We start from the raw sequence: 13390 nt of genomic DNA, 5'->3' as shown, positions 1-13390 counted from the left end.
CTTCTGGGGGTCAGCAATGACCAGAATACACCCAATACATACAAAACAAAAGAAAAAGGTTACTTGTGCACTATCCCAAATCTCTATGCACATTTAAATAACTAGAGTTTTTTAGTATCACTCCAATAGCCATTTAAGTGTAAGCTCACCTGCCATGTCAAGGCAAAATCTCTTAGATGAGTCCTACAATAACAATTCACCTTGCTGTCTTCAGCAATAAGGTTAAATCTCTAATAATATAGAGAGGGGTATTTTTCTAAATCATTACATAGTTACATAGCTGAAAAGAGACTTGCGTCCATCAAGTTCAGCCTTCCTCACATATGTTTTTGCTGTTGATCCAAAAGAAGGCAAAAAAACCTAGTCTGAAGCGCTTCCAATTTTGCAACAAACTAGGAAAAAATTCCTTCTTGACCCCAAAATAGCAGTCAGATGTCTCCTTGGATCAAGCAGCTATTACCCCACTAATTATAAATTATATCCCTGTATGTTATGTCTTTGCAAGTATTTATCCAATTGCAGTTTAAACATCTGTATAGACTCTGACAAAACCACATCTTCAGGCAGAGAATTCCATATCCTTATTACTCTTACTGTAAAAAACCCAAACCTTTTTTTTGCCTTAGATTAAATCTCCTTTCTTTTCATTACCCACATATTAACCCTTAATAGGGAACACATGGGGTGGGTGGAAGCACTGTAACATGGCTGTGTGATACAAAAGCAAATGCCCTGCTCTCAGAACATTTCTTAAATGGTATATGAACTAATTGCAGATTTAAAGGAACACTCTAACACCATAACCACTAAGTCGAACTGTAGTAGTTATGGTGCCAGAAGTGCCCTAACTCCTCCCCAGTGTAATTACCCAAACCATTTTCTAACGGTTGACCAAAGTAGCCAGCTATGCTTTCATTTCAGCTACTGGTACTCTGGCCTTAATTTTAAAAATCACTTTGAAATCTCAATTTAGCAGATGTCCCTGATAACGTGCCCCCATAAAGTAAAAGTACGTGGGATCTGCCATTTACCTACACTATGAGAGTCAGAAGCTCATTGCATCGAGCTAAGCTCTGCAGTGCAGTTAATGCCAATGAGCTGGCTCTGTACAGCGTGGTTTAGCTCAGGAGTACCAAAGGAAGCGCCATGCTGGAGCTTTATGCTTTCCCTAGAGGAATTTACTAGGTGCCAAAGAGATCCCAGGTAAAAAAGCTAAACCGTTAGCAAACTGAATTTCTGGCACCACAACCACTATATCACGGGTATGGCGCTTGGAGTGTTCCTTTAACTAAGAGAATATAAGTAAATAAATTGGACTGGTTAGTACGGGGGCAGGCTATCAGGGACATCTACTAAATTGAGAATTTAAAGTGATTTTTTAAATTAAGGCCAGAGTACCGGTAGCTGAAATGGAAGCATAGCTGACTTAATTTTAAATTCACCTTAAATTCTTACTTTAGTGAATAATCCTGTATATATAACTAACAGATATATGAGTTTAAAAAATATATATCTGTAGAAAAAATTTAAAAAGTGCGCTTTTATTTATGTTTATTTTTTCTGTGATTATTTTTATTTTTCTATGGTTTAGTAAAAGTGTGCGATGGAGCTTATTTACACTATTGAGGTGCAGCTCTTTTCATTTTTTTCTGTTTCATGAAGTGAATTGCCACAGTGCCATCTATTCACTTGCTTTGGATTTTAGTATAAAATATATCTGCTCTAATGAAGGGGAAAAAAGCTGGAATACTCACGAAAAGTGCTGATCTGCTTTTTGTAGAATTAATATAAAGCAGGAAGCAGGAGGGAAATCCATTAAAACGACACTGTCTAGCCCAGCGGTTCCTAAACCAGATCCATGAGCCGACAACAGTCCACGTTTTGTCAGAATCTCAATTGGATTAGAAAATACATAAATCCTTGATTGTTGGAGGGCTAGTTTGGGAACCACTGCAGTCTAGCCTATGAAATCCATCAGGGTTATTCAGTAAACTCTGAATTGTAACAGATGTATAAAGGGTGGAGCAGCTTTGATTCTGTAGCAATAACTGTCTGCGCCACTTTTTCAGTCATCTATTTTGTAGCGTTTACTGTTTGCGCCACTTTTTTTTTTTTAGTCACTTACAGTGGTTTTTGTTTTGCGTAACATTTAAAATCAAACCTGTGACGCTTACTATGTATAAAACGGTGCATCTCTGCGATTCTGTTTTCCTTCCTATTTTCTACACCACTCCCAGTGTGGTAACAATTATAAATTTAGCTAATTATACTGCTGTTGTAGGCAAACTATATTGGGTTTATTCACTAAACTCTGAATTGTACTGGATTGAAATTCGAATGGTCTAATGGAGGGGAAAAAAACAAACAAACAAAAAATATATATATATATAATAACAGCTTTGTTATATTAGCCAAGATTTTGCAATTCTGTTTCAATTTGCTACAATTTGGAGTTTATCATTACAGGTGGACACTTATCTGAATTCTCTGAGTCAGGATAATTTGGCCAAATGCTAAACATGTGTGGTCAATGCTGCTCACACTATAAAAGCTCCAGAGGGTGGAAGCCTTCTTTGCTGAAGAGTAGTGAGAGCTGTGCTTTGGCAAATTGTAGGAGATAGTGGAAGAATTTGGAACGATGGCTGATAAGTCTAACCAGAAGCCTCATCTCAATGTGGTCATCATTGGCCATGTAGACTCTGGGAAGTCCACCACCACTGGTCACCTGATCTACAAGTGTGGGGGGTTTGAACCAAGAGCTCTGGAGAAGGTGGAGGCAGCTGCTAATCAGGTGAGTCTCTATTCACAGGGTGCTTATATTTTAGGAAACTGCTTAACCCCATGTATTAGAAATTGGAGTAAAACTGTTAACTTATAAAGCTTGCTTATATTGTCCTGCCAAGGCTTCCAAAGTCCTAGTGTCTTGGCTAATGCAAAATAAGTTGTTCCTGTAATTCAAGCCTTCCAGTAATTTCTCTCACTTCTCTGCCTCTTTAGACTTAAACATGGAACTGCATTTTTATTTTTATTTTAACTAGTCTTTCCATGTAAATCTGTCCTATCTGTGACAATCATGTAATTTCATGTCTAATGCTAGTAATATCTGTGTACACTCTGTCCCTGATGCAGGGCTTGGGTCTCTTGCTGAACTTTAATGCCCTCACTCCAAGAGCTGGCCCTACTTGTATCAGGAGAGCTTATGGGAACCAGAGCTCTTGGTACAGAGGGGCACCATAACCACTACATGGTGCTGTAGTAATGGCAATTTTTTTTTTTTTTTTTAGCTAAAACAATTTAGAATAAATATCTAAGCTGCTTCCTATTGGACTACACTATCCTGAATAGTGCTTGCTGTGCATTCCTAGCTGTTCAGCCTCCAGCAAATTGCCATCTGTCTACCAGTAGTGTATATACTGTAATTGTAAGTTGCATGTAAAAATGCCATACTGACCACCTGAAGAGGCAAAGCTGGAGTGTCTTTTTAAAAAAAAAAACCTCGATTGCATTCTAATGCTAGAACTTAAAGGGACACTCATTTCACTGGTCTGTGTGAAGTGTCACTGTCCCTTTAACCCTGTAGCTGAACGCACTGCATTTTCAGAGAAACTGCAGGATTAACACTGCCTCTAGTGGTGACTACCATTCGGCCACCAAGCATGTTTTTCTGAGTTTAACTCCATGAAACTATGCTTGATGTCTGAACTATCTGCATGAGGTTGTCCAGCCTTCTAAATCCCCATAGGAAAGCATTGATTACATTTTTTTTTCCTATGGGGAAGGCATAATGTGTATGTGGAGTGATTGTTACACATGTGCATTAGGCTTGCACGTGCAATGCTGCTGGAATAAGATGTGTGTTTAAAGGGTTATTTGCACCTTTGAATGGTAGAGGGTTGCTATAGTGTTAGAAATACAGCCTTGTATAACAATACTGTAGTGTTAATTTAAACTTTTTTTTTTTTTTTTTTTTTTTAATGGGAGTCAGCCATACCAAAGACTGAGACTGTGTGGTTACAACTCGGTTTGTGTCAAAGTTTGCAACTTGTTTTCTCTCCTTAGATTGGGAAAGGATCATTCAAGTTTGCTTGGATCCTTGATAAGCTGAAAGCAGAGCGGGAACGTGGGATAACTATTGACATATCCCTGTGGAAATTCCAAACTAAGAGATATACTATAACCATCATTGATGCTCCGGGTCACAGGGACTTCATTAAAAATATGATCACTGGAACCTCTCAGGTACTCCGATTTAAAATCTTAGATTTTTCTCCTCCAGTTTGAAATGACTGAATTTTTTTTTTTTCTTGGACTAACGAGAGTCTCATTTTAGGCTGATGTTGCCCTCCTGGTTGTCTCTGCAGCCACAGGCGAGTTTGAGGCTGGTGTTTCTAGAAATGGGCAGACTAGAGAACATGCCCTTCTGGCTTACACCATGGGAGTCAAACAACTCATTCTGTGCGTCAACAAAATGGATGTGACTGACCCTCCATACAGCCAGAAGCGGTTTGAAGAGGTTGTAAGAAATGTGACGGTTTATCTAAAAAAGATTGGTTACAACCCAAGTACCATACCCTTTGTTCCTGTATCTGGGTGGACTGGCGAAAATGTAGCTTCTCCTAGTCTGAAGGTAATAATCTTCAGAGCAATTAAAGCACTTATTCTTGGTCAAAGCTGGAAATTTTAATATTTTATTCCCATTTAAAGGGACACTGTAGGCACTACATCAACTGAACTGGTTATAGTGCCTGAAGTCCCCCTGACACATCCCTCTATTTAGTGTTAAACCACAAAAAAAAGTTAAATACTAAAGTGCTCATTGCACTATCATATGTGGTTAAAACCTAATGGAAGTACAGGTGCGATGAGATGATGAAGTTGGTGTCCCTTTAAAGACTTGACTTTCCCTACACTTGATGTGGCATGGGTTCAACATTTCCTGAAGCTACCCTCTTGATGTAAATTTGGATAACTGGCAAAACTACAAACCCCAGACTAGACAAAGGGTTTTTTGCTCATGCTTGTAATATACTGTGTACTGTTTCCCCAGATGAACTGGTTCAGGGGATGGAAAGTGAAACGAAAGGAAGGCTTTTCTAAAGGTCAGTGCCTTCTGGAGGTTCTGGACTGTCTCGTGCCTCCTGTGCGGCCAGCCAACAAGCCTTTAAGATTGCCTCTTCAAGATGTCTACAAAATAGGTGGTAAGAACATCCCAAACTCAATCATTGCGGAGAGTTGAAACACTCAAAGCATGTCTTCTCTATGAAGCCTATAAAACTTTCCACATATAACAGGTGGACTGGATGCTAGCAAAACTTGCGAACAGATAGCTGATTGCCTGTATCTTTAGATTACAAGCTTCACATGTTAACCCCTTAAGGACACATGACGTGCGTGACATGTCATGATTCCCTTTTATTCCAGAGGTTTGGTCCTTAAGGGGTTAAAGTCTCTCTTGTAAGCCTTTCTTACACTGGGTAGATCTGTTCGGAAGCCTACACTATGAAGCACTTCCGAATACTGCAGCTGAACATCATAAATTCCATATAATGTTGATGTGGTGACTGCAGCCTTGGCTCTAGGCTTCATGAATCACTCCATGCCAATCTTTCACCTTCTAAAATGGCTGATCTGCTTGGAACAAATCCCACTACAGAATTCATTTTATGCAGATTTGTGCTCCTGGCACCAAATATCACTTGATCAAAACCTCACTGACAGTGAGACCCCATTGAAAAATCAAAGATCAGGTGTGATGTCTGAATCTTCAGTGGGTTCTCAGACTCTCATAACACGGCCTCTGGTTCCCCATGACCATTCTAACTTTGGAAAGAAGCATAACTTGGCTAATGACCTGAAGTTTGCCTTGTTAACAGTGGTGGCTGTTTTTGGAGTCATTATTCAATTCATGTTTATGTTCAAACTCTTGTACTTAACTTTATTTTCAGGAATTGGTACTGTCCCTGTTGGGAAGATTGAGACTGGAATTTTGAAACCAGGAATGACAATCTGCTTTGCACCATCAAGCTTCACTGCAGAAGTGAAGTCCATAGAGATGCACCATGAGCCTGTCCAGACAGCACTGCCCGGTTACAATGTTGGCTTCAATGTAAAGAACATTGCGGTTAAAAGCCTCAGACGTGGTAACGTAGCTGGGAATTCAAAGACTGATCCACCAACTGAGGCCTCCACCTTTACTGCGCAGGTACTAGAAAAACCATATGTCTAATTCTCAATGAGTCAAGTGCTAAAACGGTTTAGTCTAACACTTACAAATGTTATGTCTTCTATGAAAAAAATCACTAAATGGGCAACTATTGGTAGTATAGAAACTAATGGGGAGATCTGTCCTAACAGCTTGTATTATCCACTTAAATGCATGTTGGACAATCTCTCAGGTGCTGTCTAGTTGTGGTTGTTTTTCCACATAATGTAGACCGAGGCAATAAACATAAAAGTGGAGCTTTAATGGTAGTGAACTCTTCCTTTATTCCCATTCTTGGATTTAAAATGGTCTGCAACATAAACTATTCCTTAAAGGTTAGTCTATACATAGACCCAACAACTCTTGCAGTTAACTTAAGGACCAAACTTCTGGAATAAAAGGGAATCATGACATGTCACACGTCATGTGTCCTTAAGGGGTTAAAGATCACGCAAAAACTTTTTTTTAATCCCAATGTCAACAGTACATAAACTGTTAAAGTTCAGATGGTACAACTTAATAGATCCTACAACCTAGATGATGGATAAAATGCACACGTGTATAAAGTTTGCTATCCAAACTCAAAACCTAGTGGTAAAAATCCACTTAGAATTTGTATTCCCCTGAGGGGTTTAAGGCAGGTTTCCCCAAACCCCAGCCCTCCAGATGTTGCTGAACTACAACTCCCCATGATTCTATGAATCATTGAGTTTGGGGGAGCATGGTTTATGGTCTTGCTTGTTCGAAGTCTTTGTGTACAAGTTTCTGCTCAGTAACTGACAAACAATGCTCTAGACCAGTTTCCCAAACTGTGGGTTGCGACCCACAGGTGGGTTGCACTTGCATTATGTGCCGCTGGGTTCAGGGCTCCTCTGAAATGGGGAGAAATCCTTGCACACCTTCCGGTCTGCAGCTTCCCCTGCACCGCGGGCAGACCATGCAGTAACTGTCAGCGAGCTTGGCCAATCACTGAGCATTACCGCAGGTTACCACAGTAACGCTCTAAGACTACACATGCCAGAGCTCGCGAGACTGTCTGCATGGTCTGCCTGCAGCAGAGGGGAAGCTGCAGACAGGACAGCAAGAGCCACCAGACCACCAGGAAGAAGAGACCACTGGATCACCAGGGACTGCAGAAAAAAGGTATTTGAATGACTTCCACCCTCACCTCCCCCCCACATTGTCACCCTCACTAAAGCGGATTGTCATGGTGTGCCAAGTTTATTCATTTTTAAAATATGCATTAAAAGCCAGTGGGTCTCAAAAAATTACCGTTTTCAAAAGTGGGTCTCTGCCCATAAAAGTTTGGGAAGCACTGCTCTAGACTACAAATTACTAGAACCTCTAGCTTTCTGCCATGTCCTGCAGTAATTGTGTTTGACACAAGTGCAAGAACACTATAGTAAATGTATGTTCTACTAAACACAAGCCTGGGACACGCCGATAGTCAAAATATGGGCATCAGATGTTGGAGAACAGGACTTCTTAAATGATTAATGGAAGCTTCATTCTCTCACGTAGGTGATCATTCTGAACCATCCTGGATTTATTAGGGCTGGATATTCACCTGTGATAGACTGTCACACTGCCCATGTAACATGCCAGTTTACTGAGCTTCAAGAGAAGATTGACCGGAGATCTGGCAGAAATCTGGAGGACAATCCTCTGGCTCTGAAATCAGGAGATTCGGCCATTATAAAACTGAAGCCTATCAAACCATTCTGTGTGGAACGCTTCTTTGACTATCCACCTCTAGGTTAGTGAGCATTCCTGCAGAGTGCCAAAACTTGTTCTATAGTATGACCGTCCTCTCTGGTAGACTGTGGTAAGTTTGCAAACTGACTCTGCAACGGCTAAAGGTGAGGGTCTGGCCTAAAGTAAACTTCTTTCTATAGTACAAGGTCTATTTACCTGTCATGCTTCTGGCAAATGTAATGCAAACCTAAATGCCTCCAGGTAACAAGTTGTAATAACCTTATCTGTTACAGGGAGATTTGCTGCACGAGACTTAAAGCAAACGGTTGCTGTTGGGGTTGTGAAGTCTGTGGAGCGGAAGGCTGGGTATCCTGCTCGACAAGCTCAAAAACCAGTCCTAGTGAAATGAGTGTTCTGCATCCCCAACTGGAAGTACCCAAAATTGTTCTGAGCGATTTAACTTTAGTTTCTCTAATCCATTTTGTTCCTTAATGTAGAGACTGCATGACTGTTTACTTTAGTTATTGTGTATTGAAGGGTGCTTCCCAAATAAAAGTTGTAAAGCAAGCAGTATTGTCTATTGTACTGTAGTTCTAAAACCGTTAACTAATGTAATAATGGGTACATGCCAACCAATGCAGGGTGAATGCAGCACTAGTAATGTCAACCCCTACTAAACATGCTCCTTAAAGGGATCCTATAGTGTCAGGAATACACACCTGTGTTCCTGACACTGGTTTTAAAAAAAAAAAAAAAACCCATGGCTCAAGTTGCTAAGGTATAACTTGGCACTAGTCTGATCACTGTGTAATCTACTCCTTGGCATGGAAACTATCACTTTATCTCTGCCAATCCAATGTTTCCCATGGGTAAAAATTGTGCATGGCTAATCACCCTCTCATAGAGGCATTGAATAAAGGCACAACTACAGGAGGTATCGGCGCCTCCATGCAGACTCTGAATATTGGTGCTGCAGCTAGTGGCAGTTTGAGTGACTGACACAAGAATTGTTTCTTGCCAGTTCCCTGGGGGAAGCCTACAGGCACACAACGACATTTAAGCCAAGGTTGTTCTGGTGATGGTCACCAAAACTCCAGCTTAATTAAACGGTTTTGGTGTATAGATAATGCTCCTGCAATCAGACTCCTTGAATCTGCCTTTTAGGAGTTAAATCACATTTTATACAATCCTAGTAGGAACACACTGAAAGTAAAGTGCACAGCCTTCCTAAATACTTCCTTTATTGCAGATTCTGTTTAATCTGCTGCTCTGTTAATAGCTTACCCTGCTGGAGCCTCGTGTGGAACTAAAGATCAATTTACAAAGCGGGCAATACAAACTTCTAAAGTAAGCTATCATCTGATTGGTAACATTACGCCATTTTTGTTCATGCATCAAGACACCGCTAGGGGAGGTGTGACTAGAGCTGCATAAAAGTGATTTCTCTTCTAAATAGCAAATTGAGCAGTGAGATTGCAGGGGCATGATCTATACACCCAAACAGCTTCATTGAGCTGGTTTTGGTGATTTCCCTTTAAATGCAAGCAGCTTGTCTAAAATGTAACATCCTACAAAGGTCTGGGTATGTCTGGTCAACGGAGTCTGAAACACATGCCTGTTAGTACTAACCCTGGCCCACAGGATTCTAAAATTGTAAAACCTCCACTTTAATGAAGCAATCTATACTTTTTATTTTATATTTTTATTGTGGGGTCAGTAGGGAGCTGATCTCTCCAGGGTGCAACACTGAAATAGATCTCAAACAAACTATTGTATCACATGCCTTATTTGTAAGGTGGAGTGTACAGTCAAATGTAGCCAGTGTGGAATCTACTGTAGAGATCAGGTCTGAGTTTGACTGGTTTAAAGTAATCTTACCAGTTTGCAGTTATAACACTATGGTAAAAGTACTGTTGCTATTGGACAGTCTTGCGTAGTACCTACATTCACAATATAAAGAATAATTACAGATCTAGCAATGCCTGGCTAGTATTCAATGGCCTTGTCCTGGAGACACAACCAAATCCAGTGGCCATCTGACAATGCTTGCTACATCTTGGTGTTAAAACAGACTTTCAAAAAACAAGCAGAACTGTCTCAAGCAACTACTGAAAGTAAAACTAGAGTATCATTGGATAAAATAAAACCCCTTTCTCTTTATCTCACTCACCATAGCTAGTGAATTGAATAGTTATGATTTATGCTTACAGTTATATGTGCCTATCCTTAAAACTGGCCCATTCCGTACCAAAAGCGCCATTGATACCACCACTCTAAACCTTACCATTAATTTAAGCCTTCTTACGTGTGGTGATGCTTCAGTCGGCAATAGCCATACATTGAGATTATGCCAATATAACACTCTGATGAATCTTAGCTATGGCTACTTGAGTGTCACAAGTATAACTGGAACTCCATTATAGACCAATCAACAAGGTTTAATAGCCTGCTCTCCTCTTGTTACATATGTATGAACACTTACTCATGTTTTATGTTTAGTTAAGATAAATGTACGTTAAGCAACTCTTAAAAGATAAAAATGAGGCATTGAAAATAATGTGGAAATGTATTTAACGGTGCTATCGTTGTATCGACCCTACACTGTGAAAATCTTTGCATTTCCCTCTTTATCTTGTACCCTTCATCCGTGCCTTAATAAAAGAAAGATTGACAAAAAAAATAAAACCCCTTGCTCTGCCTCTGTCGCCTTCAGTTACCTTCTCTTGGCTTCTGAAGAGATACAAGGCTGATGTGAGGACCTGAAACCAGTGCCTAGCATCCCCAGCTGGTCTGGGGCTAATGTTTGAGGTATGTTCTAGTCAGTAGGTCCAAACTTCCACCAGAAGTAAATTCCCTTTTGGATTTTTCAAAAAAATAACTGGCTGTAACTTGCATATAAAACTTGCTCTAAATTGAATTATCAAGATGTGAGTCTTTTATACTAATCACTTTCTAAATTTAAGAAAATGGGTACTCATCTTGCATCTGAATATTCTGGTGATCTTCACAAACTGGCTGATACACAGTAAGTAGCCACTTCTGTCAAATGACACTTTTTTTTTTAATAAATTTAATTTTTATATAAATTGTCAGGCTCAAAGACCAGAGTATTAAATCAGCCATCCAAATCAGTTTCCACACCTTGTGTCAATATATTTCTATTTGATACAGGGTTGCATGCATAAAAATAACCCCATGTATGTATTACCAGCAGTAGAAGAGGTAACACCTATTCCAATATGTGGCATGCTCCCCAAAGAATCGGTGGTTGTTTAACAGAACATGGAGCCAGTCAGGGGACTGTGACAAATGGACACATCAAAAAGGCAAAATAAAGCATGCTTTTGAGCAGCAAATACCAATATTCTGATTAGAGCAACTTTTGTGTAAACGTCCGGTTGGCATAGTCTGGAGTGCAAGCTTAGTTGTGGTTAAATTTGGCACCTTATGGTTTTAAGCAGGGTATGCATTCATGGGAGATGCAATGACCATATTAAAACTGATGTGCCTCTGGGTTAAATACTAACCGGAGTATCTACTAATGTGAGAATTCAGAGTGAATTTCAAATTTAAGGCTAAACTACAACCAAAGTATATAGAGCATTTTTTGGTTCAGGCCCTACATCAGTGGCGTACACATGACCCATGGGGCCCCGGTGCGAAAATTGATCCGTGGGCCCCCCCATACCCCTTGCGCTTACTCTGGCGAGCCGGGGCCGCAACACATTGCGGCGGGTACCTGGTTGCAGGGCTGCGAACCCTGCGACCGCGGTATGTACGCCAGTGCATGCTGATGCGCGCACACACACTTAAAGGACCACTACAGACACCCAGATCACATCAGCTCAATGAAGTGGTCTGGGTGTCAGTTCCCTCTAGTTTTAACCCTGCAGCTGAAAACAGCAGTTTCAGAGAAACTGCTATGTTTCACTGAGGGTTAATCCAGCCTCTAGTGGCTGTCTCACTGACAGCCGCTAGAGGCGATTCTAAGACACGGAACGTCCATAGAAAAGCATTGAGTAATGCTTTCCTATGGGCGGTTTGAATGCGTGCGCGGCTCTTGCCTCGCATGCGCATTCGGAGCTGAGAGGCGGAGGGATCCCCTGCGCCAAGGGAGTCCGGCGCTGGAGAAAGGTAAGTGCTGAAGACACAGACGCATACACACTAGCTAACAGAGACACACTCAGCGACAGACATACATACATACATACACACTCACTTACAAAACATACACTCACAAACAGACTCACTAACACACACACAGTAACACACTCACTGACCCTCACTAGCAGACACAAACACTAACACACACACTCGTTTTTGTTTTTTTTATTTAATCCCCCCCAGCCTCCTTACCTTTTGGAGTGCTGAGGGGATTCCCTGGGGTCCAGTGGTGCTGCTGGGCTCCTGGAGGGTGCGGTCACCCGGCAGGCTGGCGTGCGCGCGAGGGAGCACTCTCCCCTGAGTGCTTCCTCTTCAGCTCCCTCGCCATGACGTCATCTTCCGGCTCCGGTATCAGTGCAGTGCGCGAGGGAGCTGCAGAGGAAGCACTTAGGGGAGAGTGCTCCCTCGCGGGGCCCGGAGGTGGCCGGCTCTAGGGCCCCCCAGGAGAAGAGGCTGGCCCAGTGGCTACATACCGGGTCGCAGGGGCGGCCGGGCCCCCTGGTGGGCCGGGCCCGGTTGCAGCCGCGACCCTGGTATGTATGCCACTGCCCTACATTTTTAGGTTGTCCTTGCCAATCACACATGGACCATTCAGTCACCTTTGTAAGTCCGTACATATTTTGCAAAGACCCCATTGGCAAAACTGTCACTTGGAGCGTCTTGGCCTGGGATTGCAGCAGAGGTGATGCTGTCTGCCCCACACACCAACATATGCCGGGAGCCCTGGTCGGTGCTAGTGACAGCTGGGGGAAGTGAAAAGGTGATGGCAATATCTCTGCATTTTGTAAATTTGAGAATATAAGTACTTATTTTGACTGCGTTGGAACTTCATTGAAATTCCAACAGTCTTTATGAGCATTTAAAGGAATACTATAGTCTCCGAAACAATTTTAGCTTCATGAAGCTTTTTTTGTGTATAGATCATGCTTCTGAAGTCTCCCTGCCATTTAGGAGTTAAAGGGACACTCCAGTGCCAGGAAAACTGCAGGTCCCCTCTCCCTCCCATCCCATGTTGCTGAAGGGGTGAAAACCCCTTCAGTGACTTACCTGACACCACTGCGGCGGTGGTTTCGGGTATGCCGACGTCAGCCAGTGGGGGGGACAGATTGCGCATGTGCGGCTGCCGGCGGCATTAGACCTCCCCATAGGAAAGCATTGAAAATGCTTTCCTGTGGGGATTTTAACGACGCTTGAGGTCCTCACATAGCATGAGGACATCCAGCAACACTATAGCACAGAAACTGTGCTATAGACCAGGAAGTGCCCTCTAGTGGCTATCTAGTAGACAGCCACTAGAGGAGTTAACCCTGCAATGTAATTATTGCAGGT

At 41.9% G+C, this 13390-nt stretch overlaps 1 protein-coding gene across 1 annotated transcript; it reads left to right on the top strand.

The window, feature by feature from the left end:
- Nucleotides 1-2611: 2611 nt before the first annotated feature.
- Nucleotides 2612-8343, top strand: LOC134607718 (elongation factor 1-alpha). The gene is made up of 7 exons (XM_063450259.1): nucleotides 2612-2791; nucleotides 4060-4239; nucleotides 4331-4627; nucleotides 5048-5198; nucleotides 5946-6202; nucleotides 7724-7958; nucleotides 8191-8343. The coding sequence occupies exons 1-7, from the start codon at nucleotides 2639-2641 to the stop codon at nucleotides 8304-8306; spliced, it is 1389 nt and encodes a 462-aa protein (XP_063306329.1). The 5' UTR covers nucleotides 2612-2638; the 3' UTR covers nucleotides 8307-8343.
- The last annotated feature ends 5047 nt before the right edge of the window (nucleotides 8344-13390 follow it).

This window comes from Pelobates fuscus, chromosome 4 (genome assembly GCF_036172605.1).
Source record: "Pelobates fuscus isolate aPelFus1 chromosome 4, aPelFus1.pri, whole genome shotgun sequence".
NCBI classification, from domain to species: domain Eukaryota; kingdom Metazoa; phylum Chordata; class Amphibia; order Anura; family Pelobatidae; genus Pelobates; species Pelobates fuscus.
This window is presented reverse-complemented; position numbering and strand designations above follow the sequence as displayed.